Below are 25,122 nucleotides of genomic sequence, written 5' to 3' on the forward strand. Positions count from 1 at the left end.
TTTAGAAATATCCATTGCAAATATGGTCTACCAGTCTGGAATTGACTTTCTACCTTCTTGGCAGTTATTTTTTTAATAAAGACTATTTAAAAATACACTTTCATGTTCATAAGAAGCTAGCTTGAAACTTTTGTTTGTTTTCTTTAAGAACTGTACAACTGCTTTCTTTTGGTGACTGCTATTGCTTCTGATAAGAAAACAGGTATCATTCAAATGATGTTTGCCAGAATACAATATATCAATCTTCCATGAGTATTGGCAAGATTATTTCCACTTAAATAGACCCTGGGATTCTTCTTCAATGTCTTGCAAACTTCTGCCAAAACCACGATGGCCCTCTTGCAGAATTCCTTATTCATCTTTATGACATTTTACATAACATTGCTCCTGAATAAGGTGCTTGTTGTAGAGGAATTCAATACAGCAGTGAGTGGAGGTGCTTCCTATATATAAGCAAATAGGTTATGGAATGCATAATGGAAGTAGTTATAAATACCAGCTACAATTATGTGGTCATTTGCAGTAACAAAAAAAATGTTATTAATGTTTTTTTCATTTTGATATGAATATATTCACGTATACATTCAGTTCAGTTGCTCAGTCATGTCTGACTTTTGCGACCCCATGAATCACAGCACACCAGGCCTCCCTGTCCATCACCAACTCCCGGAGTTCACCCAGACTCACGGCTATCGAGTCAGTGATGCCATCCAGCCACCTCATCCTCTGTCGTCCTCTTCTCCTCCTGACCCCAGTCCCTCCCAGCATCAGAGTCTTTTCCAATGAGTCAACTCTTCCCATGAGGTGGCCAAAGTACTGGAGTCTCAGCTTTAGCATCATTTCTTCCAAAGAAATCCCAGGGCTGATCTCCTTCAGAATGGACTGGTTGGATCTCCTTGCAGTCCAAGGGACTCCCAAGAGTCTTCTCCAACACCACAGTTCAAAAGCACCAATTCTTCTGCATTCAGCTTTCTTCACAGTCCAACTCTCACATCCATACATGACCAATAGAAAAACCATAGCCTTGACTAGACGGACCTTTGTTGGCAAAGTAATGTCTCTGCTTTTCAATATGCTATCTATGTTGGTCATAACTTTCCTTCCAAGGAGTAAGCGTCTTTTAATTTCATGGCTGCAGTCACCATCTGCAGTGATTTTGGAGCCCCCAAAAATAAAGTCTGACAGTGTTTCCACTGTATCCCCATCTGTTTCCCATGAAGTGATGGGACCAGATGCCATGATCTTCGTTTTCTGAATGTTGAACTTTAAGCCAACTTTTTCACTCTCCTCTTTCACCTTCATCAAGAGGCTTTTTAGTTCTTCTTCACTTTCTTCCATAAGGGTGGTGTCATCTGCATATCTCAGGTTATTGATACGTATACATTAATTATTTTTAAATCCCCTGTCTCATTTGCTTGCCTGTAGTAACATAAAATGTGCTGCTGCTGCTGCTAAATCACTTCAGTCGTGTCTGACTCTGTGCGACGCCATAGACGGCAGCCCACCAGACTCCCCGGTCCCTGGGATTCTCCAGGCAAGAACACTGAGTGGGTTGCCATGTCCTTCTCCAATGCATGAAAGTGAAAAGTGAAAGTGAAGTCGCTCAGTCATGTCCGACTCTTAGCGACCCCATGGACTGCAGACTACTAGATACCTCTGTCCGTGGGATTTTCCAGGCAAGAGTGCTGGAGTGGGGTGCCATTGCCTTCTCCAATAAAATGTGCTAATTTAAGTTAATCTTATATCTCATTGTATCTCAGTTATTAAGATACAGGATTCAATTCAAGAATGTGATTCAGCTAGAAGAGGAAAGAACATCACCCAAAAAATGGATAAATGAACTTGGTATAATCTTTGCAGGAGGGAGTTAACTTATATTGGTTGAATGAGGAATTATTGCATCATATCAGCAGGAAGAATAGTTTTCCTGTTGACTTTATGACAAAGTTGTGTTGTTAAAAGAGGTACTGATGGATGGCTAGTTAACAAATCAATTAAATAGTTAAGCTATTGCAGTAACTTTGTACTGCCCCAACCTAACTATCTAAAAATCTATTTGGAAGGTACTTGTCATGAAGTAGCCATATTTTTATATTCTGCTGGTTGGTACAGGGCTCCAGGCACTGTGGCAACTCACACACGTTGCTGCTGATCAACTACATCATCTTATTGATGACACACAACTCTTCCACTTCCCACCAGATCTCCAAATCTTCTGTTCGTCCTGGGCCAAGTATGCATGTAGCATAACAGCAGGTGACACTCTTCTCCTCAAGGTCACTCGTTCTTGTGAGACACTAAAGGAGGTGAGAGACAAGTTTTAGTGTGTTATGCAGGTTCTGTTATCCTCATGGTTCTAGTATGTCCTTATGAATCACAGTTAGTCCATGATTTTGTCTACACCCAACTTTCCCTCAAATGTTACTCTTGCTGGATAACAGTGAATTCAGTCTCAACACCAGATACAAAGATAACAGCTTTGTTATAGACTCCTCCAGCTCTAGCAATTGGCTGAGTTCTAATCTCGATAACTAATCTCCTATTCGACACCATTAGTGGTTCTGCTTTTCTGATTGTAACTTCAGTGACACAAAGTCTAAGAGCAAAGGACTAAGGAAATGATTTTCATGATGATTCCAGATAACTATGACTAGACCCATGTTTGTCATGTGAGGGTCTTTAGGTGAAGCTGCCAGTATGATGTATTATGGGGCAAGTATTCAACTTTAGACAATGCATGTTCCGTATGATTGTTTGAAAGTCAAAAATTCAAGACCGAGAATGTATTAGTAGAAAGTTACTCTGGACACCTGTTTCCAAATGACATGGAAGGAGTTTTTGTTTAAAATTAAATCCTCTAATCTAGACCACAGATGAAGCAACCACAGGACTACCATTTCTTGTCTGAGGTCTGCAGGTGTGCATTTCAGCTGGGGTTCTGCAGCAGGGGGGCTCTCTCTTATTAAGCTCTGGGGTTTTTGTACAGCTTTTCTCATTACTTCAAGCACTGTGAGTTCCCAGACTGCACAAAAGTACTTTGCAGAGTCTTCCAGCTGTAAGGCTGAAATGGTGAGGCTGATGGAGTTCTGTGCTTTCTGAAAGTTTACAGAGTAGCGGCCGTTCCTTGCATTTGGGCCAGAAGATTCCTGACGAATAAGGAAAGTCATCTCTCCACTGGGAAGCTGCTTGTACCAATAAAGGTAGTGCGTGTACCCACTCCAACTTACTTCATACCAACAGTTCAGAATGACAGATTGCCCTATTTGACTGGTTACGTATGGCTGGTCTTGAGTAACTTTCTGGGCCACACCAGATCCTGTGGAAAAAAATCAGAAAACTGAGCTGAAGTAGTGAACAAAATAATGTAGCCATTAGACTAATTTGAGACCCAAAGAAAACCCAAATTGAAATCATAATAAATATGCTTTTCCCCAACCCTCCTTTCCTCCCCAAGTCCCCGTGAAGCACCATGTGTCTGTGTGCAGGCCTTTCACCCCAGACACTCACACCCATGATTGGAAGCATCCCTACCAGAGAAGGTGATGGCCAGGAACACCCAGAGCAGACTAGAGAGTGGCATGAGGCATGGATTCCCCTGCACAAATGTGCTCAGTTCTGCCTCAAGCTGAGAGTTCAATGTCTTTGAATGCCTGGCAGCCCAAATACATAGTACCCAGTACCTGTGTGGCTCCCCCCAACAGGAAGTAGGAGTCGTCATGTTTATAGACCACGTGGTCTGTGCACAGATGAGAAAAAGTCTGAATCACCACAAACCTTTATTTTGTCTACTTGTCTTTCTCTGGTCATGAATTACCTGGTCACTAATGACCTATGCATATCTGAAAGGGGCCTGAAAAACACAATCCTCATAAAAGGTTTGAGTTGAGCAGAACAGAAGAATAAACAAGTTGACATGCATTGGTAATTATTCAGCAGAATAACTTTACCAGCCCATTTAAAACATAATATAGTATATGCCATGAACCCTTCTTATAATCTATTTACTGGTCATCACTTAGCCTATGCCTACTGTCCTCCATCCAGAGTCTAATGACTCTTTTAAGAAGCTCATAGACCTTCAGCTTTCTTGGTGAAAGGCAATCTTATTCAAATAGTTAGTATATCTCTTGTTTACTGGGTTCTAGGGCTCTAGTTAGGTTTTCCTGTAAATAAGTTACTTCAAGATCAAACAATAACAAATCAGTCCTTCTGACTTTTAGAATATATTCCAATATCTATGTTTTTATGAAATTATAACAGGAATAAAATATTTTTTGTACAGCTTTTTCCATTACCTCAAGCACTGTGAGTTCCCAGACTGCACAAAAGTACTTTTCGGAGTCTTCCAGCTGTAAGGCTGACATTGAGTCTTACTTATTAGACTTTGAGAAGGATCAGGGTATTCAGACCTGCTGCCTCCCAAACTAGAATCATACTTCTTAGATCATGTGTCCTAGAGTTGTCCTCATGTCACGTTTTCTATGTCATTGGCCCAAAGAGTTCAGTCTCACTTGTTAGTGGCTCATTATTTTTCTCTTTGTGAAATAAAGTCAATAGAAGCATGCCAGATCTTTCTGTGACACAATGCTATAATGCACTCCTGCCAAACTTGATATCTACAGGCTGCAGACACTTAGTACCTGTCAATACCACAGAAGCTGGGGACTGAAGTTCTATATACTGTTACAAGATCATATAGAGTGTAACTGTCAATCTTCCATCTGGTTTCTTTGTTTTAATGGAAGAATTAACATAAAATAGTCAAAGGCAAATAGACAAGTAGAAAGGAAAGTACAGACAAGTTCTCTAAAACAGTGCCATTCCTTTAATTTTAGGACAAGATAACTAGTGATGCAGGAATAAAAGTGTATATTTAGTTGAGATGTCTACTCCTCTGTCTCATTTCACCTCGGAGTGCTGACAGGCAGCTGATGCCCTGGTTTGCAATTATTTATAACTAAGTAGAAGAGACCATGATGCCCACAGCAGCCTAGGCAGTAGCATGATAAAATGAAATATATATATTAACAGAATAACTACAGATATAAATAAAAAGAAATTGATATTGATAAATTTTTATCAAAACACAGAACTTACTCTGATTTTACAGGCACTTTTTTTGATGCATAACTCTATGAAATTTTATCACATGTGTGGGTTCTTGTAACTGTCACAGAAATCACAATACAGAACTTCCATCACTCTAAAAATTGTCCCTTTGCACACGTTCTCACCCCTGCAATCCCTGATCACCCCGGCAACTACTGATCTCCTTTTCATTTCTATATTTTTCCTTTTAAGAATGTCATGTAAGTAGAATCATACCTTATGTATGGGATCATTATGGATCAACCATACTATCCAATGTGTTATACATCAAGCAGCCTTCTGAGATAGACTTTTTTCCACTCAGCATAACACTCTTGAGATCAGTCTAGCTTATTGCATGTCTCAGTAGTCTGTTCCTTTTAATCACTACAGACTTTTCCCAACTAAGGATGGTTTGACTTGCACTTATTGACTTTATGGTGGTGAGAAAGCCATATGCATTCGGTTGAGAGCATACTTTGAATTTTGATATTTTCCTGGACTAGCACCATGCAGCATGATATTCTCAGGTGATGCTGGGAGTGAGCTGAGCTTCTGCTGCTGCTAAGTCGCTTCAGTCGTGTCTGATTCTGTGCGACCCCATAGATGGCAGCCCACTAGGCTCCTCTGTCCCTGGGATTCTCCAGGCAAGAACACTGGAGTGGGTTGCCATTTCCTTCTCCAATGCATGAAAGAGAAAAGTGAAAGTGAAGTCCCTCAGTCGTGCCCGACTCTTAGTGACTCCATGGACTGAAGCCTACCAGGCTTCTCCATCCATGGGATTTTCCAGGCAAGAGTATTGGAGTGGGTTGCCATTGCCTTCTCCGAGCTGACCTTCTAGTCAGCCCCAAAATCAGGAGCATAAACAACCTTTATGTACCCATACAGCCTTTCTGTTTTTCACTCTCAGCTCCACAGTCAATAAATTACATGAGATTTTTCTATACTTTACTATAAAATAAGCTTTGTGTTAAATGATTTTTCCCAACTCGAAATTAATGTAACTGTTGAGCCTAATAAAGCTAAAATAAGATGTTTGGAGGGTTAGATGTAGTAAATGCTTTTTCTCCTTAATACAATATTTTCAACTTACAGTGGTTTATTAGAACATAACTCCATCATAAGTTGAGGAAGATCCATAAATAATATGTTTATTCATCAGTTTACCCAATGATGATGTTTCCAGTTTAGGGCCATCACAAATAGAGCTACCATGAATATTCATAAGTTTTTTATTTCTCAAGCATTAATACCACAAGTGTGATGGCTGAGCTGTAAGGAAAGTGGATATTTAAGTTTATGTGAAAGTGATGTACCGTCTTCTAATGACTATACCATTCACCCACCAGCAATGCCTGAGTGATCCAGTTTCTCTGCATCGTTGCCAGAACTTGGTATGGTCAGTACTTTTAGTTTTACCCTTTATGACAGTTGTGGAGTGCTATCTCATTGTGTCTCTAATTTACATTCCCTAACTGCTATTGATGTTGAACATTTGTTCATATACTTATTTATATGCTTTTATCCCTACTACATATCCTCTTTGGTAAAGTGCCTGTGTTAGTCTTTTGTTCATTTTGCAATTGGATTGTTTTCTTCCTGTTGAGTTTAGGAGTCCATTGTATTCTGAATACCACTCTTTTGATGGAAATATAGTCTGCAAACATTTCCTGCCATTCAGTGGTTTGTCTTTTCATTCTCTTAATAGTAACTTTCACAGAGCAATCGTTTTTCATTTTAATGAAATCTAATTTTTTTCATGGATTGTACTTTTGGTGTCATGTTAAAAATCTTTTAGCCTAACCCTACTTTATAAAGATTTTCTCTTATGGTTACTTCTAAAATATTTATAGTTTTACATTTGAATGTATGATCTATTTGGAGACTGAATTCAATGTTTTATATAAGACGTGAGATTTAGACCAAGTTCCAATTATTTGCGTATAAATATCCAATTGTCCCAGTACCATTTCCTGATAAAACTGTCCTCTGTTCAATGGTCTTTGCACCTTTGTCAAAAACAATCAATTTTCCCCACTAGTATGGGTTGACTTCTATACTCTTACTCAGTGACATGAACTTGCCAATGATTTTTTAATTATCCTTTTAGCATCTGTAGCATGGTTTACTTTTTCATTCCTTAACATTCATAATTTATGCTTTTGCTTTTTTTCCCTTGATACTTCTACCTAGAAACAGATCAATTTTATTAATCAGCTTTCTCCCTTTGTGAGTCTACTTCTATAGTGTTACCCAGCAGCATAAATTTATTAATAATATTGCTTTATTACCATTTTCACATTTCAGAATCTGCATATGATTTTCTCATGTGTATAATTCGTGTTTTTTTTTTATTATATTGATTGTTCCCTTGATGATTCAAGCTAGGAATAGATAAATGTTATTAATCATATTAATAAAATTAACTATATTAAACGGTTATTTCTATTGTTTGCTTTAGAGTTCACCAATCTGAATTTTTAATTTTATCCTTCTTTTAGATTATATTGGGTTTTATTTGTTCCATTTCTATCTTCTTTTGTTGAAAGGTTAGAAATTTTTTTTCAACCTTTTTTCTTTGGTAATCAGTTCAGTTCAATACAGTCGCTCAGTTGTGTCCGTCTCCTTGCGACCCCATGAACCACAGAACGCCAGGCCTCCCTGTCCATCACCAACTCCCAGAGTCCACCCAAACCCATGTCCATTGAGTCGGTGATGCCATCCAACCATCTCATCCTCTGTTGTCCCCTTCTTCTACCGCCCACAATCCTTCCCAGCATTAGGGTCTTCCCAAATGAGTTAGCTCTTCGCATCAGGTGGCCAAAGTATTGGAATTTCAGCTTCACCATCAGTCCTTCCAATGAACACCTAGGACTGATCTCCTTTGGATAGACTGGTTGGACCTCCTTGCAGTCCAAGGGATGCTCAAGAGTCTTCTCCAACACCACACTTCAAAAGCACCAATTCTTCAGTGCTCAGCTTTCTTTGTAGTCCAACTCGCACATCCATACATGACCACTGGAAAAACTATAGCCTTAACTAGACGGACCTTTGTTGGCAAATTAATGTCTCTGCTTTTCAACATGCTGTCTAGGTTGGTCATAACTTTCCTTCCAAAGAGAAAGTGTCTTTTAATTTCATAGCTACAATCACCATCTGCAGTGATTTTGGAGCCCAGAAAAATAAAGTCACCCACTGTTTCCACTGTTTCCCCATCTATTTGCTATGAAATGATGGGACCGGATGCCATGATCTTAGTTTTCTGAATGTTGAGCTTTGAGCCAACTTTTTCATTCTCCTCTTTCACTTTCATCAAGAGGCTCTTTAGTTCTTCTTCACCTTCTGCCATAAGGCTGGTGTCATCTGCATATCTGAGGTTATTGATATTTCTCCTGGCAATCTTGATTCCAACTTGTGCTTCTTCCAGCCCAGCGTTTCTCATGATGTACTCTGCATAGAAGTTAAATAAGCAGGGTGACAATATAAAGCCTTGAGGTACTCCTTTTCCTATTTGGAACCAGTCTGTTGTTCCATGTCCAGTTCTAACTGTTGCTTCCTGACGTGCATACAGGTTTCTCAAGAGGCAGGTCAGTTGGTCTGGTATTCCCATCTCTTTCAGAATTTTCCACAGTGTATTGTGATCCACACAGTCAAAGGCTTTGGCATAGTCAATAAAGCAGAAATAGATCTTTTTCTGGAACTCTCTTGCTTTTTCCATGATCCAGCGGATGTTGGCAATTTGATCTCTGGTTCCTCTGTCTTTCTAAAACCAGCTTGAACATCTGGAAGTTCACATTTCATGTATTGCTAAACCTTGGCTTGGAGAATATTAAGCATTACCTTACTAGCATGTGAGATGAGCACAGTTGTGTGGTAGTTTGAGCATTCTTTGGCATTGCCTTTCTTTGGGATTGGAATGAAAACTGGCCTTTTCCAATCCTATGGCCACTGCTGAGTTTTCCAAATTTGCTGGCATATTGGGTGCAGCACTTTAGAAAGTACTTAAAAAATATAAATTTCCTTCTATGTATTATTTTAGCTGTGCCTCATACATATGTTTGTGTTCTCTCTATATTTTATTTCAAATACTTTTTAATAGTCATTGTAATTGCTTATTAAACATACATATGAGTTGTTTTAAATTTAGTGCCAAAATTCCAAATGTTTGGGAGTTTTTAGAGATATCTTTTCACAATTGATTTTCTATATCAACTCCATTTTGGTGAAAGAATAAATTCTGTATAATTTCAATTTTCTTATATTAAGACTTTTTATGCACAAACAAACTGTGTGTGTCAGTGTGTATATTTCACCTGCACTTCAGAGTGTGTCTGGAGCCTCAGCTGCAGGTTTTGGTACAGGCTGCAGGTGTCTGGGGAGCACTGTGCACTTGCTGCACAGAAGTAGGTGGCTGAGTCTCCAGGCTGGGAAGTTGCGATGTGCAATGAGAGCTGTTTGGCACTCTTATTGAGGAAAATTGTGAGTCTTCCATCTTTCATTTCATTCACAACTGAATGTATGGCTATCAAGAATGCAGGGCCTTTACCAGGATATTGCCGGTACCATGGGAAGTAGTCAAATGCACTCTTCTCATAACTACAGTTCAGAATGGAAATCTCTCCTTCCTGGACTGTCAAAGGTTGAGGGCTCTGTTTCACCTGCTCTTGGTCACTTTTTTCCTTCTGTTGTCCACTCACCCCTGCTTAAAGAGATAAAAAGTCATTAGGTCCACAAATTGATATTTCCTTCTTAAAGTTTCTATCTGCATGAATTTGTCCATACTCCAATTTTCTCATTCCCTCAAATTATGAGATATCCTAGGGTTTCTCCATCATAACTCACAGTCTACTTGAAGACACAGAATTAAGAATGATGCTTCCAATATCTTGTTCATTGTTCCTGGCACCAAAGTTCAATGACAGCTCAGGTTCTTCTTCTGGTCTACTCAGCCAGCTAGAACTCTGACTTAAGATTCACGTGAGCTTTAATTCTTTCAAGAGGCCCCACCTTCTCACAAGTACTTTCAATTAAAGCTATTTTTTTCAAAGCAAGCACTTCTCAATTTTCTCTATCTTAGACTTGCTCAAACTTACTTTCATTGAAAAGCAGAAATCCCCTCCTTACACATGGAATATGATTAGTTTAGAATTTCTCTCCTCTATTCCTCATCTTCTTTTCCTTCACATTTCCAAGAAGGTTAAAAATCATGTAGCAGGACAACTTGATATCTTAACAGGGATTACATTATTTTACAATGGAGAAGAGAGGGGCTCCCATGAAATCACAAGATGAGCATTTCTCTTTTTTTTAAATTACAAATACAAATTAAAGTTTATTGAAGATATCAGTTCAGTCACTCAGTCATCTCCATCTCATTGCAACCCCATGGACTGCAGCACACCAGTCCTCCCTGTCCATCACCAACTTCTGGAGTTCACTCAAACTCATGTCCATTGAGTCAGTGATACCATCCAACCACCTCATCCTCTGTTGTCTCCTTTTCCTCCTGCCTTCAGTCTTTCCCAGCATCAAATGAATCAGTTATTTGCATTAGGTGACCAAAGTGTTGGAGTTTCAGCTTCAACATCAGTCCTTCCAATGAATATTCAGGACTGATTTCCTTTAGAATGGACTGGTTGGATCTCCTTGAAGTCCAAGGAACTCTCAAGAGTCTTCTCCAACACCGCAGTTCAAAAGCATCAATTCTTGGGTGCTCAGCTTTCTTTATAGGCCAACTCTCACATCCATACATAACTACTGAAAAAACCATAGCCTTGGCTAGATGGACCTTTGTTGGCAAAGTAATGTCTCTGATTTTTAAAATTCTGTCTAGGTTGGTCATAACTTTTCTTCCAAGGAGTAAGCATCTTTTAATTCCATGGCTGCAGTCACCATCTGCAGTGATTTTGGAGCCCCAAAAACTAAAGTCTGACACTGTTTCCACTGTTTCCCCATCTATTTGTAAAGTTAAAATAAATAAGGAGCACATGTTTTTGAAGCCCAGAATTTTGCCTCTGTATTTGATGTCATCTCAAATTCAATCAAAGAAAACATCATAACAGTCCAACAGGAGAAATAATAAAGGTTCTCATTCCTCAGTCTAATCCCATCTACCCCATCATTCTAAGGGGAACTTTTATTGTTTGTTAGACTTCTGATGTTTTCTTTTTAATTTTTTCATTCATGAATGCATCTGAATATATATTTAATGAGTGCTGCTAAGTGACTCAGAGAAGGCAATGGCACCCCACTCCAGTACTCTTGCCTGAAAAATCCCATGGGTGGAGGAGCCTGGAGGCTGCTGTCCATGGGGTCGCAAAGAGTCGGGCACGACTGAGCGACTTAACTTTCACTTTTCACTTTCATGCATTGGAGAAGGAAATGGCAACCCACTCCAGTGTTCTTGCCTGGAGAATCCCAGGGATGGGGGAGCTTGGTGGGCTGCCGTCTATGGGGTCGCACAGAGTTGAACACGACTGAAATGACTTAGCAGCAGCAGCAGCAGCAGCAGCAGCTAAGTGACTACTTAATATTCAATACTTGGATCTCAAGAAGGAAAGAGACAGTTCCCATCTTCAGCCAACTGAGGCCCAATACTCAAGTACAATCAGGTAAAAGCTACTAAGGAGAAATGTGTATCTCTAAGATATGACAAAGAAAAAAGTAATAAACTCTGCTTCTTAACTCAGCCAGATAACAGTTTTAATGGAGGCAATACTTGAACTGGAACTTACACCACTAGTACATTTCCCATAAAGATGGAGGACATGAACTCTAGGCACAGATTAACTAAGTGTGGTATATATTTATATTAGAGAAGCTAAATGTGGCCATATCCTTGAGGACAACATGTATCATTAAGAGAAGTGTTGATTTTCAAACCCATATTTTCAAACTATTAGACTACAATACATATAGATACTACCTAGGTAGAGGGATGAATAGATAGAAACATACATACATTCATACAGGATTGATAGATGTAAACAGAACCATAATAGGAGATAATAATTTAGTAGATTTTTAAGGGATCCTTTATGGCTACTTGAAGAATATGTGTTTGTGGGACAAGCATTACAGTAATCTCCAAAGCAGCATTGCCCCTTTGTGGCCATAGAAAGAAGTTACCCAGAAAAAATGTATATAGCTTCTTAAAAATTCATGTTCATCACCTATGAACATCAATCAGAGCACTGAAATAAGTAAGCAAGTCTTCATCTTGTACCAGTGATTTCTTGAGACAGAAGGAGATTTTGCCTTGTTGAAATATTGACCCTCAGACTGAGTCAGTGTAAGGAGCTGTCTTTCTTCCCATAATGGCAACATCAAATCAAGAAGAGCCCTTTATACTGAAGAGATCATGTCTTTATATAGATTCTAAATTAATACTGCTTAATACACACTTAATACTGCTGTCTTTTTATTTTTTGTTTGCATACTGATGACATGAGTTTAGCTTGTTTTTGTTTTTGCATTATTTATTGAATCTATTATTGAGACAGCAACTGTACAGAAATATTTAAGACCCCAACAGAATGAAACAATAAGCAAGTGAACTAGAGCTATTCTAAAAAGACCCTTTGTAATCATACATAATGATCATCTAGGATTTATTCCAGGTATGCAAGGATGATTCAGTACCCTTAGATCAATCAATGTGATACACTGCAACAACAGAATGAAAAATAAAAACCACATAATTACATCAGGAGATGCAGAAAAAGCATTTGACAAAATTCTATATCTACTCATGATAAAAGCTCTCAATAAACTTGGTATGGGGAAAATGTACTTCAAAATAATGAAGGTTATTTATGACAAACCAACAGCTAACATCACAATCAATTGTTTTAAAAAATGAAAGCTTTTTCTCTAAGAACTTAAACAAGAAAAGTCTGCAAATCTCACCACTTCTATTTAACATAGTACTGGAAGTCCTAGCCATAGCAATCAGATATGAAAAAGAAAGAAAAGGCATCCAAATTTGAAGAAAGAAACTGCCACTATTTGCAAATGACATGATGTTGTGTATAGAAAATTGTAAGGTACCATCAAAAAGCTATTAGGATAAATAAATGAAAGTAAAGCTCAGTAAAGTTGCAGAGTATGAAATTAATATATAGAAATCTTTTGCATTTCTATATACTAATAATGAATAATAAGAAAAAGAATTTAAGAAAACCTCCAATTTACAATTGAATCTAAGAGAATAAAATAATTAGCAATAATTTCAACAAAGGAATTGAAAGACCTGTACTTTTAGAACTGTAAGAATTGATAAAAATGATTTAAGACAATACAAATAAATAGAAAGATATCTCGTGTTTATGGACTGAACACGACTGAGTGACTTTCATTCACTTGCCATTAAAATAAATAATTCCATGATTTCTGGGTCAGTTTCAATCCCAAAGACATTATTAGACTTGATGAAACTTGACTGTATATTTATACTCCTTCTGTTAGAATAGGAAAAAAAGAGTCCCAATTAGCAGTGGCTAAAAGACAAAGAAAGGGGGGGGGGAAACCACAAAAATAGAACAAAGGAAGGTTTGAGGACCAGACTGAGAACCTCAGGTGAAACAAACAGTACTCTTGGCTAGCCCAATTTACATAGGGCAGGCTCAGGGGGAGGAGAAAAAATAAAAAGAGGAGCCAAAATTGAGCTGTTTGCCCCTTTTGGATCAGCCCGCCCTCATGCCTCAAGGATGTATTTTTCCTTTGCTTGCCAAATAAAGCTGAGCTGTAACAGGGCTGTAACACGGGTCCACCAGTTCGAATTTTTGCTGCAGCGAGACAGAACTGAGGAAATTACACAATCTCCCGACATATCTGGTGCCATTTCTTGGATTTAACCTGGGTGAAACAATCTCAGATTGGCCCTTGAGAGGCAGAGGCTAAGCACGGCAGAAGCACAGCTTGGCAAAAGCTCATTCAGTGGAAGCTAAATGGAAAGAAAACCCAGTGCAATGGAAGTGACAAGAAGCCTGCTGCTGCTGCTGCTGCTAAGTCGCTTCAGTCGTGTCCTACTCTGTGTGACCCCATCGACGGCAGCCCACCAGGCTTCTCCATCCCTGGGATTCTCCAGGCAAGAACACTGGAGTGGGTTGCCATTTCCTTCTCCAATGCACGAAAGTGAAAAGTGAAGTCACTCAGTCGTGTCCAACTCTAGCGACTCCATGGACTGCAGCCCACCAGGCTCCTCCGTCCATGGGATTTTCTAGGCAAAAGTACTGGAGTCGGGTGCCACTGACTTCTCCAATAGAAAATTGTAAGGTACCATCAAAAAGCTACTAGGATAAATAAATGAAAGTAAAGCTCAGTAAAGTTGCAGAGTATGAAATTAATATATAGAAATCTTTTGCATTTCTATATACTAATAATGAATTATAAGAAAAAGAATTTAAGAAAACCTCCAATTTACAATTGACTCTAAGAGAATAAAATAATTAGCAATAATTGCAACAAAGGAATTGAAAGATCTGTACTTTGAGAACTGTAAGAATTGATAAAAATGATTTAAGACAATACAAATAAACAGAAAGATATCTCGTGTTCATGGACTGAAAGAGTTAATATTGCTAAAATATCCATACACCCAAAACAATCTACAGATTCAATGCAATCCTCATCAAATTACCCATGGCATTTTTCATAGAACTAGAAAAAAATAATCCTAAAATTTGTATGGAACCATAGAAGACCTCAACAGCCAAAGCAATTTTGAGAAAAAAGAGCAAAGTTGAAAATCTACACTCTCTGATATGAAAATATGCTACACAGTCATAGTAATCCAAAATTGTATGGTACTGGCACAAAAACAGACATAGATAAATGGGACAAAATAGAATCAAAATAAACCCATGTACCTATGATCAATCAATCTATGATAAAAGAGGCAAGAATATACAGTGGAGACAAAGACAGATTCTTCAATAAGTAAGTTTTGAGCAAACTGAACAGCTACATGTAAAAGAATGAAACTAAAAATTTTTCTCACAACATGAATTAAAATAACTCAAAATGTTTTAAAGACTAATATGTAAGAGCTGAAATCATAAAACTCCTAAAAGAAAATATAAACAGTATGCTTTGTGACATTCATCTTTATAATATTTTTTCTAATCAAACTAAACTCTGCACTGGGACAGCCCAGAGGGATGGTATGGGGAGGGAGGAGGGAGGAGGGTTCTGGATGGGAAACACATGTATACCTGTGGCGGATTCATTTTGATATTTGGCAAAACTAATACAATTATGTAAAGTTTAAAAATAAAATAAAATTAGAGAAAAAAAAAAAAAAAAAACTCTTGCACAGAGAAGAAAACCATTAACACAAAGAAAAGGAAATCTGAAAGGGAAAAGATATTTGCAAACAACATGTCACCAAGGATTTAATATCCAAAATATATAAAGAACTTGTACATTTAATATCAAATACATAATCTTATTTTAAATTAGGCAGAGGACCTGTATAGGCATTTTACAAAAAAAGGTATATGGATGGCCAACAGGTACATGAAAAGATGCTCAATGTCTTTAGTCATCAGTAAAGTGCAAATCAGAACAACAAATGAGCAAATCACCTTACTAGCTGCTGCTGCTACTGCTGCTAAGTCGCTTCAGTCGTGTCTGATTCTGTGCGACCCCATGGAAGGCAGCCCACCAGGCTTCCCCGTCCCTGGGATTCTCCAGGCAAGAACATGAGGGCTGTCATCAAAAAGGCAAGAAATAACAAGGGTTGGTGAGGATGTGGAGAACAGGGAATCTTTGTGCACTGCTGGTAGTAATATAAATTGGTGCAGCCTCTGTGGAAAGCAGTATGGAAATTCTCCCGCTCTGCCCTCCCCAGATTAAAATGGAATGATGCCTGCGACCTGGAGTCTTATCTTTCCTCAGGTGCTCAGAAAGGAGGCAGCACCTCTGGGGGGAAGGGCGAGATAGCCATTGGGATCCTATCTGGTTTTGGTGGCTGTGGTGGGAAAGATAACAGCAAACTGACTGACAACTTTTTTTTAAAAATTAAAACTAGAACTACTACATGATCCAGAACTTCCACTCCTGGGTATTTATCCAAAGAGAACAGAAGAGCTAGTTTAAAAATATACAGGTGCCCCAATGCTCACAGAAACATTATATACAATAGTCAAGATCTTGAAGACATCTCAGTGTTCATTCGTATCATAGATGAATGGATAAAGAAGATCTAGATGATAGATAGATCAATATAGATATAAATAGTGAAATATTACCATAAAAAAGTAAAATCTTGCCATTTGGAACAACATGGATAGACCCAGAGGGTATTATACTTATTGAAATAAGTCAGAGTGAGACAAATAAACTGTATGTTTTAATACATATATGTGGAATCTGAAAAACAAAACAAACAAATATAACAAAACAGAAACAGACTCACAGACATAATGAAAAAACTAGTGGTCACTGATGGGAGAGGAGTGTAGGCGTGAACCAGGTGAGAGGAATCAAGAGGCACACACTCTGTTATAAAATAAACAAATTGCAAGTTTGTAATGTATGCCAAAGGAAATATGATCAATATTTTAAAGTAATTTTGTATGGTATGTAATTTATCAAAAATGTCAAATGACTATGCTGTACATCTGAAACTAATATAGTATTGTAAGTCAACTACGTTTCAATTTTAAAAGTTTTAGATTAAAATGTGGCAAAGTAGACTTTGAGTGTGGGATTAGTTGAAGGATCTTGATATGAATTATTCTGGATTATCTGGGTAGGTCCTATACATAACCATGCATCCTTTGCTGACATGAAAAAAAAAAAAAGACTATCAGATATTTCTCTAGAAAGATGAGTTTATTTGGGATCAGCAAAGGATTGCAATTTGGGGTCTGCAACCATGGCAAGCCTCATGCTAGTCCCCACAGGACAAGAGAAAAGAAAGGGAAGTTGGGAGGGCTACTGTAAACAGACATTTACATCTGTTTACTTTGGGATGTCCCTGGTGGTCCAGGGCTTAAGAATCTGCCTTCCAATGCAGGGGACGCGGTTCAATCCTGGTAGGGACCTAAGATCCCACAGGCCACCAGGCAACTAAGCCCATGTGCCATAACTAGAGAGCCCATGTGCTGCAACTACTGAGCCCATGCACTCTAGAGACAGTACTCCACAACAAGAGAAGCCCCTGTGCGCGCGCACACACACACACACACAGAGTGAACAGAGTCCATGGTTTTTCACTGGCCCAGTGTTTGCCTGGAAAAGAGGTGGTATATTTCTTCAGCCCTTTAATCCTGTTATCTTCACAGAGTATGAGAGCTCCCCCTGTCTCCCAACTCTATTTAAATGAGTTTCTGTTTATTTACTAATTTCCTACACCTTAGAAGCAGAAGAGTTTTTGACTCCAGAAGAGAAAGGAGCTGAGGTGGTAGAAGTAAGAGGTTGCAGTGATTCAAGGAAGGGCTATGACCCAAGGAATCCAAGTGACCTCCAGAAGCTAGAAAAATGCAAGGAAATGGATTCTTCCTTAAAGCCTCTGCTACTGCTGCTGCTAAGTCACTTCAGTCGGGTCCGACTCTGAAGGAACCAACCAGCCAAGATCATGACTGTAACCAGTAAAATTGATTTCATACTTCTTCAACCCAGAATTATAAGAGAATTCATTTGTTTTAACTTATCAAGTTCATGTTAAACATTGAGCAAACATTTTTTCTTTGCTTTCCACAGTAGTAGGATGGCATGTAAATATTTGCAGTTGTCTGTTGGAATACTTCATGGTGAGACAGATGTGAACATTCTGGAGAAGGCAACTAAGCTGGATAATATCTTTATTGGAGTGATTTCGTTTAATTCCTTTCACTTTTTAACATTTTTGAGTTCAGCAAGCATGCTCTGTCACTCAGTCATGTTCAACTCTTTGAGACCCCATGGATGGTTAGCCTGCCAGGCTCTTCTGTCCATGAGATTTCCCAGTATTTCCCAAGAATACTGGAATGGTTTACCATTTCCTCCTCCAGAGGATCTTCCCCACCCAGGAATCAAACCCATGTCTCCTGCGTCTCCTGCATCAGTAAGCAGATTCTTTATCACTGAACCACCTGGGAAGATGTGGTTAAATATTTATTTTAATTCTATCCTCTTATCAACTACACTGATGGTTCCCAGTTAGAAGTTTCTAGTGCAGAAGGAGACACAGATTGAGAAGGGAAGATAAAGACTAAAGTCCGTAATCTGTAGGGCCAAAAAGTATCTGTGGTTTAAACTGTACTGATGTAGGTGAGTAACGTTAAGCACTGCAAATGCCCTGTGGTGGCCTCACGGTGTGACTGTGGCTGGAGGAGGTCTGAACCCCGCGGACGGTAGAGGCTGTGTAGAGGCTGCAGGTGCCTGGGGAGCACTGTGCTGCACAGCACAGAAGTAAGTGCCTGAGTCTGTGGTCTGCGAAGAGGAAATGTGCAGTGAGCTGTGGCGTTCTGTAGGGACTGTCGTGGCATTTAATCTTCCATCTCGCTTTGTCCCTGAAGGAACGTAAAACAGGTGGATGAGGCGGCCCCCGGGGTTCTGAAGATACCACTGCATACTGTCTGCGAAGGTGGAGAAGTTACACTGCAGAGTAGAGCTGGCTCCCTCCTGGAGACTCAGGGCTGGGGGACTCTGCGCCACATCCATCCCTCTCACACCTGATGAGAAGGAGAGAAACAGTCACAGGTGAGGGTCACAGAGCTCCTGCAAAACCCGGAAAGTACACCCCCAACCCCATAAATGATAAGGATAGACAGTCTGCAGGACTTGTCAGCTCCTCTCCCTCCTTCAACAAAAGAGAAGCTGCTCATTCCTTCAGATTCCCCTGTGGGGCAGCCCCAACTCACAGCAAACCTGGGCAAACAAAAGCCCCAGTACAGTGTCTACTAGCCTTTTCATGACTCTTTGCCTTGTTGCTGGAAAATATTCACAAAATACATAGCAAACCCAGGGTGGTGAGTGTCATGACTTGTCTGGATGTTTCACCTCCTGCAGCCAATCAGCTCAGCCAACAAACCCTGCTCAGCTGCCACTCTGTGACAGGAAGCCCCACCCTTTGGTCTCAACTGAACTAAAAACAGATTAAAGAGGGGTGAGAGTGGAGGGAAAAGGTGACATTCAATGTTTTATACATAATTTTGAACTTGTGAAATGGACGTTCATATTTTCTCCTGATATATATTAATAAATAAATCTTAGGCAATAAAAGTGGAAAAAAGTCAGAAAAAGCTGATATCTATACTTCAAAATTTTCCATCTAATCTTTTATGAGTCCCTGTTTGATCCAGGGGACTTTCCTGAGAGCTATGGATAAAGATAATGACATAGATAAAGATAATAACAATCAATACAAATATAGATATTTTGCATTATGGTCATAAATGGCTAGTGCTTGAATCAGGAATAAGGCAGAGCTATTAACTGAAAGGAATATTCATCAAAAAGCATGCTTCTTATATGCCGATAATGATTTAGCTTTCCTTCACACAAAATTATTCTCTGTTAGTACTAACCCCCATTTGAAAGAGTTTTCCAGGGGATGGAGCGGTAAAGAATATACTTGCCAATGCAGGGGACGAAACAGATGGGGGTTCAATCCCTGAGTCTGGAAGATCCCCTGGGAAATGGCAACCAGCTCCAGTATTCTTGCTTGGAAAATCCCATGGCCGGGGGAGCCTGGTGGGCTACAGTCCACAGGATGGCAAAGAGTAAGACCCGACTAAGCGACTGAGCACTCAAAAACTCGGGATGAGTTTCAAAAACTCGGGATGAGTTTCGGAAGCAGGAGGTAGATGGGCCCCTGGGCTAGACAGCTGGTATGTGTCAAGCAGAGTAAGCTTCAAGCTTTGTTTTTCCTACACACTCCAAGCACTGAGGGAAGAACCAATTCTACCTGTTGGAACTGTTCCTTTGACTTGCTTTTCATTGCTTTTGTTATTATAATCATACATAATGGGCTGCCTCAGAGAATCAACCCCTCTGCCTGACTGCTAAAGTGCTTTTGTTCATGGCCTGTCCACCTGTGGATGGTAGGAAAGAAGAAATTAATACATCCCCTGCCTGAGGCTTGCCATTCTAGGAGATGTTTGCAAGATTAATTTTGCCTTTTTGTTTCCTCACCTTCCCCTTCCCTGTTCTGTAAAAGAACCTGGCATTCAGACCCAGACAAGATGATTATTTTGAGACATTAGTCTGCCCTCTTCTTGGTCAGCCAGCTTTCCAAATAAAGTCCTTGCCCCAACACCTCGTCTCTCAGATTCATTAACCTGTCATGCTAATTAGACTCAGTAACGAAGACAGTTGGGTGTTAGTTCTAAAAGTCTTGTAGGTCTTCATAGAACCGGTCCACTTCAGCTTCTTCAGCATTACTGGTTGGGGAATAGACTTGAATTACTGTGATATTGAATAGTTTGCCTTGGAAATGAACAGATATCATTCTGTAGTTTTTGAGATTGCATCCAAGTACTGCATTTTGGACTCTTTTGTTGACCATGATGGCTACTCCATTTCTTCTAAGGCATTCCTGCCCACAGTAGTAGATATAATGGTCATCTGAGTTAAATTCACCCATTCCAGTCCATTTTAGTTCGCTGATTCCTAGAATGTCCACATTCACCCTTGCCATCTCCTGTTTGGCCACTTCCAATTTGCCTTGATTCATGGACACAACATTCCAGGTTCCTATGCAATATTGCTCTTTACAGCATCAGACCTTGCTCCTATCACCAGTCACATCCACAACTGGGTATTGTTTTTGCTTTGGCTCCATCCCTTCATTCTTTCTGGAGTTATTTCTCCACTGATCTCCAGCAGCATATTGGGCACCTACCGACCTGGGGAGTTCCTCTTTCAGTATCCTATCATTTTGCTTTTTCATACTGTTCATGGGGTTCTCAAGGCAATACTGAAGTGGTTTGCCATTCCCTTCTCCAGTGGACCACACCCTGTCAGACCTCTCCAGCATGACCCGCCTGTCTTGGGTGGCCCCACACAGCATGGCTTAATTTCATTGAGTTAGACAAGGCTGTTCTCCATGTGATTAGATTGACTAGTTTTCTGTGATTATGGTTTCAGTGCGTCTGCCCTCTGATACCCTCTCGCAACACCTACCATCTTACTTGGGTTTCTCTTACCTTGGACTTTATTTTGGGGGGCTCCAAAATCACAGCAGATGGTGATTGCAGCCATGAAATTAAAATATGCTTACTCCTTGGAAGGAAAGTTATGGCCAACCTAGATAGCATATTCAAAAGCAGAGACATTACTTTGCCAACAAAGGTCTGTCTAGTCAAGGCTATGGTTTTTCCAGTAGTCATGTATGGATGTGAGAGTTGGACTGTGAGAAAAGCTAAGCACCAAAGAATTGATGCTTTTAAACTGCGGTGTTGGAGAAGACTCTTGAGAGTCCCTTGGACTGAAAGGAGATCAGTTGGGGTGTTCTTTGGAAGGAATGATGCTAAAGCTGAAACTCCAGTACTTTGGCCACCTCATGCAAAGAGTTGACTCATTGGAAAAGACTCTGATGCTGGGACTGATTGGGAGCAGGAGGAGAAGGGGACGACAGAGGATGAAATGGCTGGATGGCATCACCGACTCGATGGACATGAGTTTGAGTAAACTCCGGGAGTTGGTGATGGACAAGGAGGCCTGGTGTGCTGTGGTTCATGGGGTCACAAAGAGTCAGACACGACTTAGTGACTGAACTGAACTGAACTAAGACAATTAACAGCAAGAGCTGAGCTCTGCTAGAGTAAAAAAGTGACGACTTCTGAGGTCAAGAGGTCAAGGAAAACTGCACAGGCACAGAAATACTCCATGGTGCTCAAAAAGGAGGTGGCACCACCTCATAACAGATAATGCCAAGCATCCCACAAAGCTCTGTGCTGGCATCCAGCACAAGACGCAAAAGATGCCTATGCATCTTTCCAGAGTGTCCTAAAACAGGTCTGATGCTGGAAAAGGAAAGAGATATCTGGCCAAAGATAAACACAGACCCAGAAGAACTGCCCCATAAAGATGTTTTAACCACCTCTTCACTGCACTCTTCATCTTCCTCCTCATTAGGGAGGATGCCCTTGTGTCTCCTGCATTGGCAGGCAGACATTACACCACCTGGGAAGCGTATTATTGGGGACTGATAAATAAAGGAAGCCTTTTATTGTTTCACACGTACTGTTTTTGGAAAGGTCACCGATATACATTCTTTAGTGCCAGCAGTAATTAGCTGCACCAGTCCCAAATGCTTAGTCAAAGAGTTGAAGTCCTTTAAGGAAAGAAGCCTCTAAGGATACTAGAAAAATAGTCTGAAGATAATGCAGTTAGAAATAAGCCATTGTCCTGGGTTTTTTGTTTGCTTGAGAGATGAGATCAATATTGTAAAGCAAATTTTCTGACTTGTGTTATATCAACTCACATGGCCAACCTCAAACTATTATAACTCAGCCCATCACTATTCCAAATGACACCAGAGTAAGTAACTTTCTCCAGCTTGTTGAAAATTATATGGCTTCATTTTCCTTGGAATTCTGATTCTGGAGGACAAAAATTCCAAACTTCAGAAAATAGAAGTCCTTCCTTTGTAAAATGATAAAGAAAAAAGAATAGAAAAAAAAAAAAAAGAAAAAATGAAGAAAAGAAAAATCTAAGATGCCCATGGGAACCAAACACATCCAGGATTCTGTATTGTCTGTACTGTTTGCCTTCACAGAGCATGCCAACTTCCTAAATATAACAAAGACTGAGCTACAGTGTCCCAGGAGGTTTGTGTTCAGCTCCTCCTGCAGTCCCAGGCACTGTGTCACTCAGAGCACAGAAGTACTTGGCCGAGTCTTTCCAATGAGCTGGTATTTTCCTCAGGTGGAAGGACATCTCACTGTTCCTAAATTCAGCCTCAAAACCTTTGATGCCTGAAACAAGATTGTCTCCAGACACGTACTTCAGGAGAAGCTGGAGTCCTTGGTTGGGGTACTGCACGTACCAGAAGAGAGACAGTGAAACAGAAGATGAGTAGTTGCACTTCAGCTCCAGACGGGCTCCTTCAGAGACAGTGATGTGGTCATCAGGCTGGGTCACTGACTGGGTTCCAGCTCCTGCTGAAACACCAATGCTGAATCAGTGAACTCAGCTAAAACAAAAAGTCTCTATTCAACACGGAGCAATATTCCACGTGTGGACAAAGGAGTAAAATGGAGTAGTACTCACTCAGAAACAGGAGCATCTCAAGCATCAAGGTGAACACCAAGGTCATAGTAGAGCAGTGAAGAGGCAGTGAGCTCCTTTCTAACAGGTTTCCCACAAATAAGTCTGAAGACTGGCTGACTTGAACCCAGGTTTCTCTGAATAAGAATGACAAAGGATTTATATTTCTTCTGATGGAGGTTGTAGGGAGGTTGTTAGGAAGAGAAGTTGTCTTAACAAAATGCCTACCTTTGGTGTCTGAGATGCTTTACATCTCACTGTGTAAAAAATGATCAGAATATCTCTTTAAACCATAAGGGTTTTGTGAGGTTCTTATGATCTTTTACAGAAAAGCAATTTCCAATTTAAGCAGCAGTGCCCTCCAGAGGCCAAATTGAGAACTACGGAGAAGTTCACTGTTCTCATTAACACGCCCCACCTTTTTATTTCCCTTCTGTGGTTGAATTCCAAAGCATTATGATTATGTACAGAAGAGGATTTATATGTTGTCAGCCTTGAACTGTATTAAATTTGCTTTTTTAAAAAACACAGAATTGTGATTTTAAAATTCCCTGTGTTACTGGATAGCACAGGGAACTATTTTCAATATCCAGGGGTAAACCATAATGGAAAAGAAAATAAAAAAGAAAATCTATATATGTATAACTGAGTCACTTTGCTCTACAGAAGAAATTAGCATAACATTGTCAATCAGCTATACTTCAACTTTTAAGTGTTGGATACAAAATAATTTTTAGAATGAAACATAAAATCACAATGTTACAATTTTTTTAGTTTCCAGATTTAACTATGAGTCAGAAGGAAATACCATTAATCCAGAAGCCTTCACTAATAAAGGTGAAATTGAGACATTCTCAGATGAAGGAAAATTAAAAAAAGTGGTCACCAGAACACCTATCCTAATAATGTCTAAAGGAAGCTCTATAAACAGAAATAAAATTATAAAAGAAGGAGTCTTGAAACAACAAGAAAGAATAAAGAATACAATAAGCAAATTTATGGATAAATACAATAGACTTTTCCTCTTGAATTTCCTCAATTATATTTGGTGAAAATACAGCATATTATATATATAATAATATAATTATATATCTGGTATAAATTATAACACTGTCTAATGAGGCTCTAAACATACATGGAGGAAATAATAAAGAAAATTATTTTACAATCAGATCAGATCAGTTGCTCAGTCGTGTCTGACTCTTTGCGACCCCATGAATCGCAGAACGCCAGGCCTCCCTGTCCATCACCAACTCCCGGAGTTCACCCAGACTCACGGCCATCGAGTCAGTGATGCCATCCAGCCATCTCATCCTCTGTCGTTCCCTTGTCCTCCTGCCCACAATCCCTCCCAGCATCAGAGGCTTTTCCAATGAGTCAACTCTTCGCATGAGGTGGCCAAAGTACTGGAGTTTCAGCTTTAGCATCATTCCTTCCAAAGAAATCCGAGGGCTGATCTCCTTCAGAATGGACTGGTTGGATCTCCTTGCAGTCCAAGGGACTCTCAAGAGTTTTCTCCAACACCACACTTCAAAAGCACCAATTCTTCGGCACTCAGCCTTCTTCACAGTCCAACTCTCACATCCATACATGACCACTGGAAAAACCATAGCCTTGACTAGACGAACGTTTGTTGGCAAAATAATGTCTCTGCTTTTGAATACGCTATCTAGGTTGGTCATAACTTTCCTTCCAAGGAGTAAGCGTCTTTTAATTTCATGGCTGCAGTCACCATCTGCAGTGATTTTGGAGCCCAGAAAAATAAAGTCTAACACTGTTTCCACTGTTTCCCCATCTATTTCCCATGAAGTGGTGGGACCGGATGCCATGATC

At 39.7% G+C, this 25,122-nt stretch overlaps 1 gene segment (V, D, J or C); it reads right to left on the reverse strand.

Moving 5' to 3' along the window:
* Positions 1-18,670: 18,670 nt before the first annotated feature.
* LOC133255914 (T cell receptor alpha variable 8-4-like) lies at positions 18,671-24,064 on the reverse strand. The segment is given in 3 exon segments: positions 18,671-18,749; positions 23,027-23,180; positions 23,293-24,064. Coding segments are annotated over 3 exon segments (279 nt in total).
* Positions 24,065-25,122: the final 1,058 nt, after the last annotated feature.

The sequence above is a fragment of the Bos javanicus genome, chromosome 10 (genome assembly GCF_032452875.1).
Source record: "Bos javanicus breed banteng chromosome 10, ARS-OSU_banteng_1.0, whole genome shotgun sequence".
In the NCBI taxonomy this organism is placed as follows: Eukaryota; Metazoa; Chordata; class Mammalia; order Artiodactyla; family Bovidae; genus Bos; species Bos javanicus.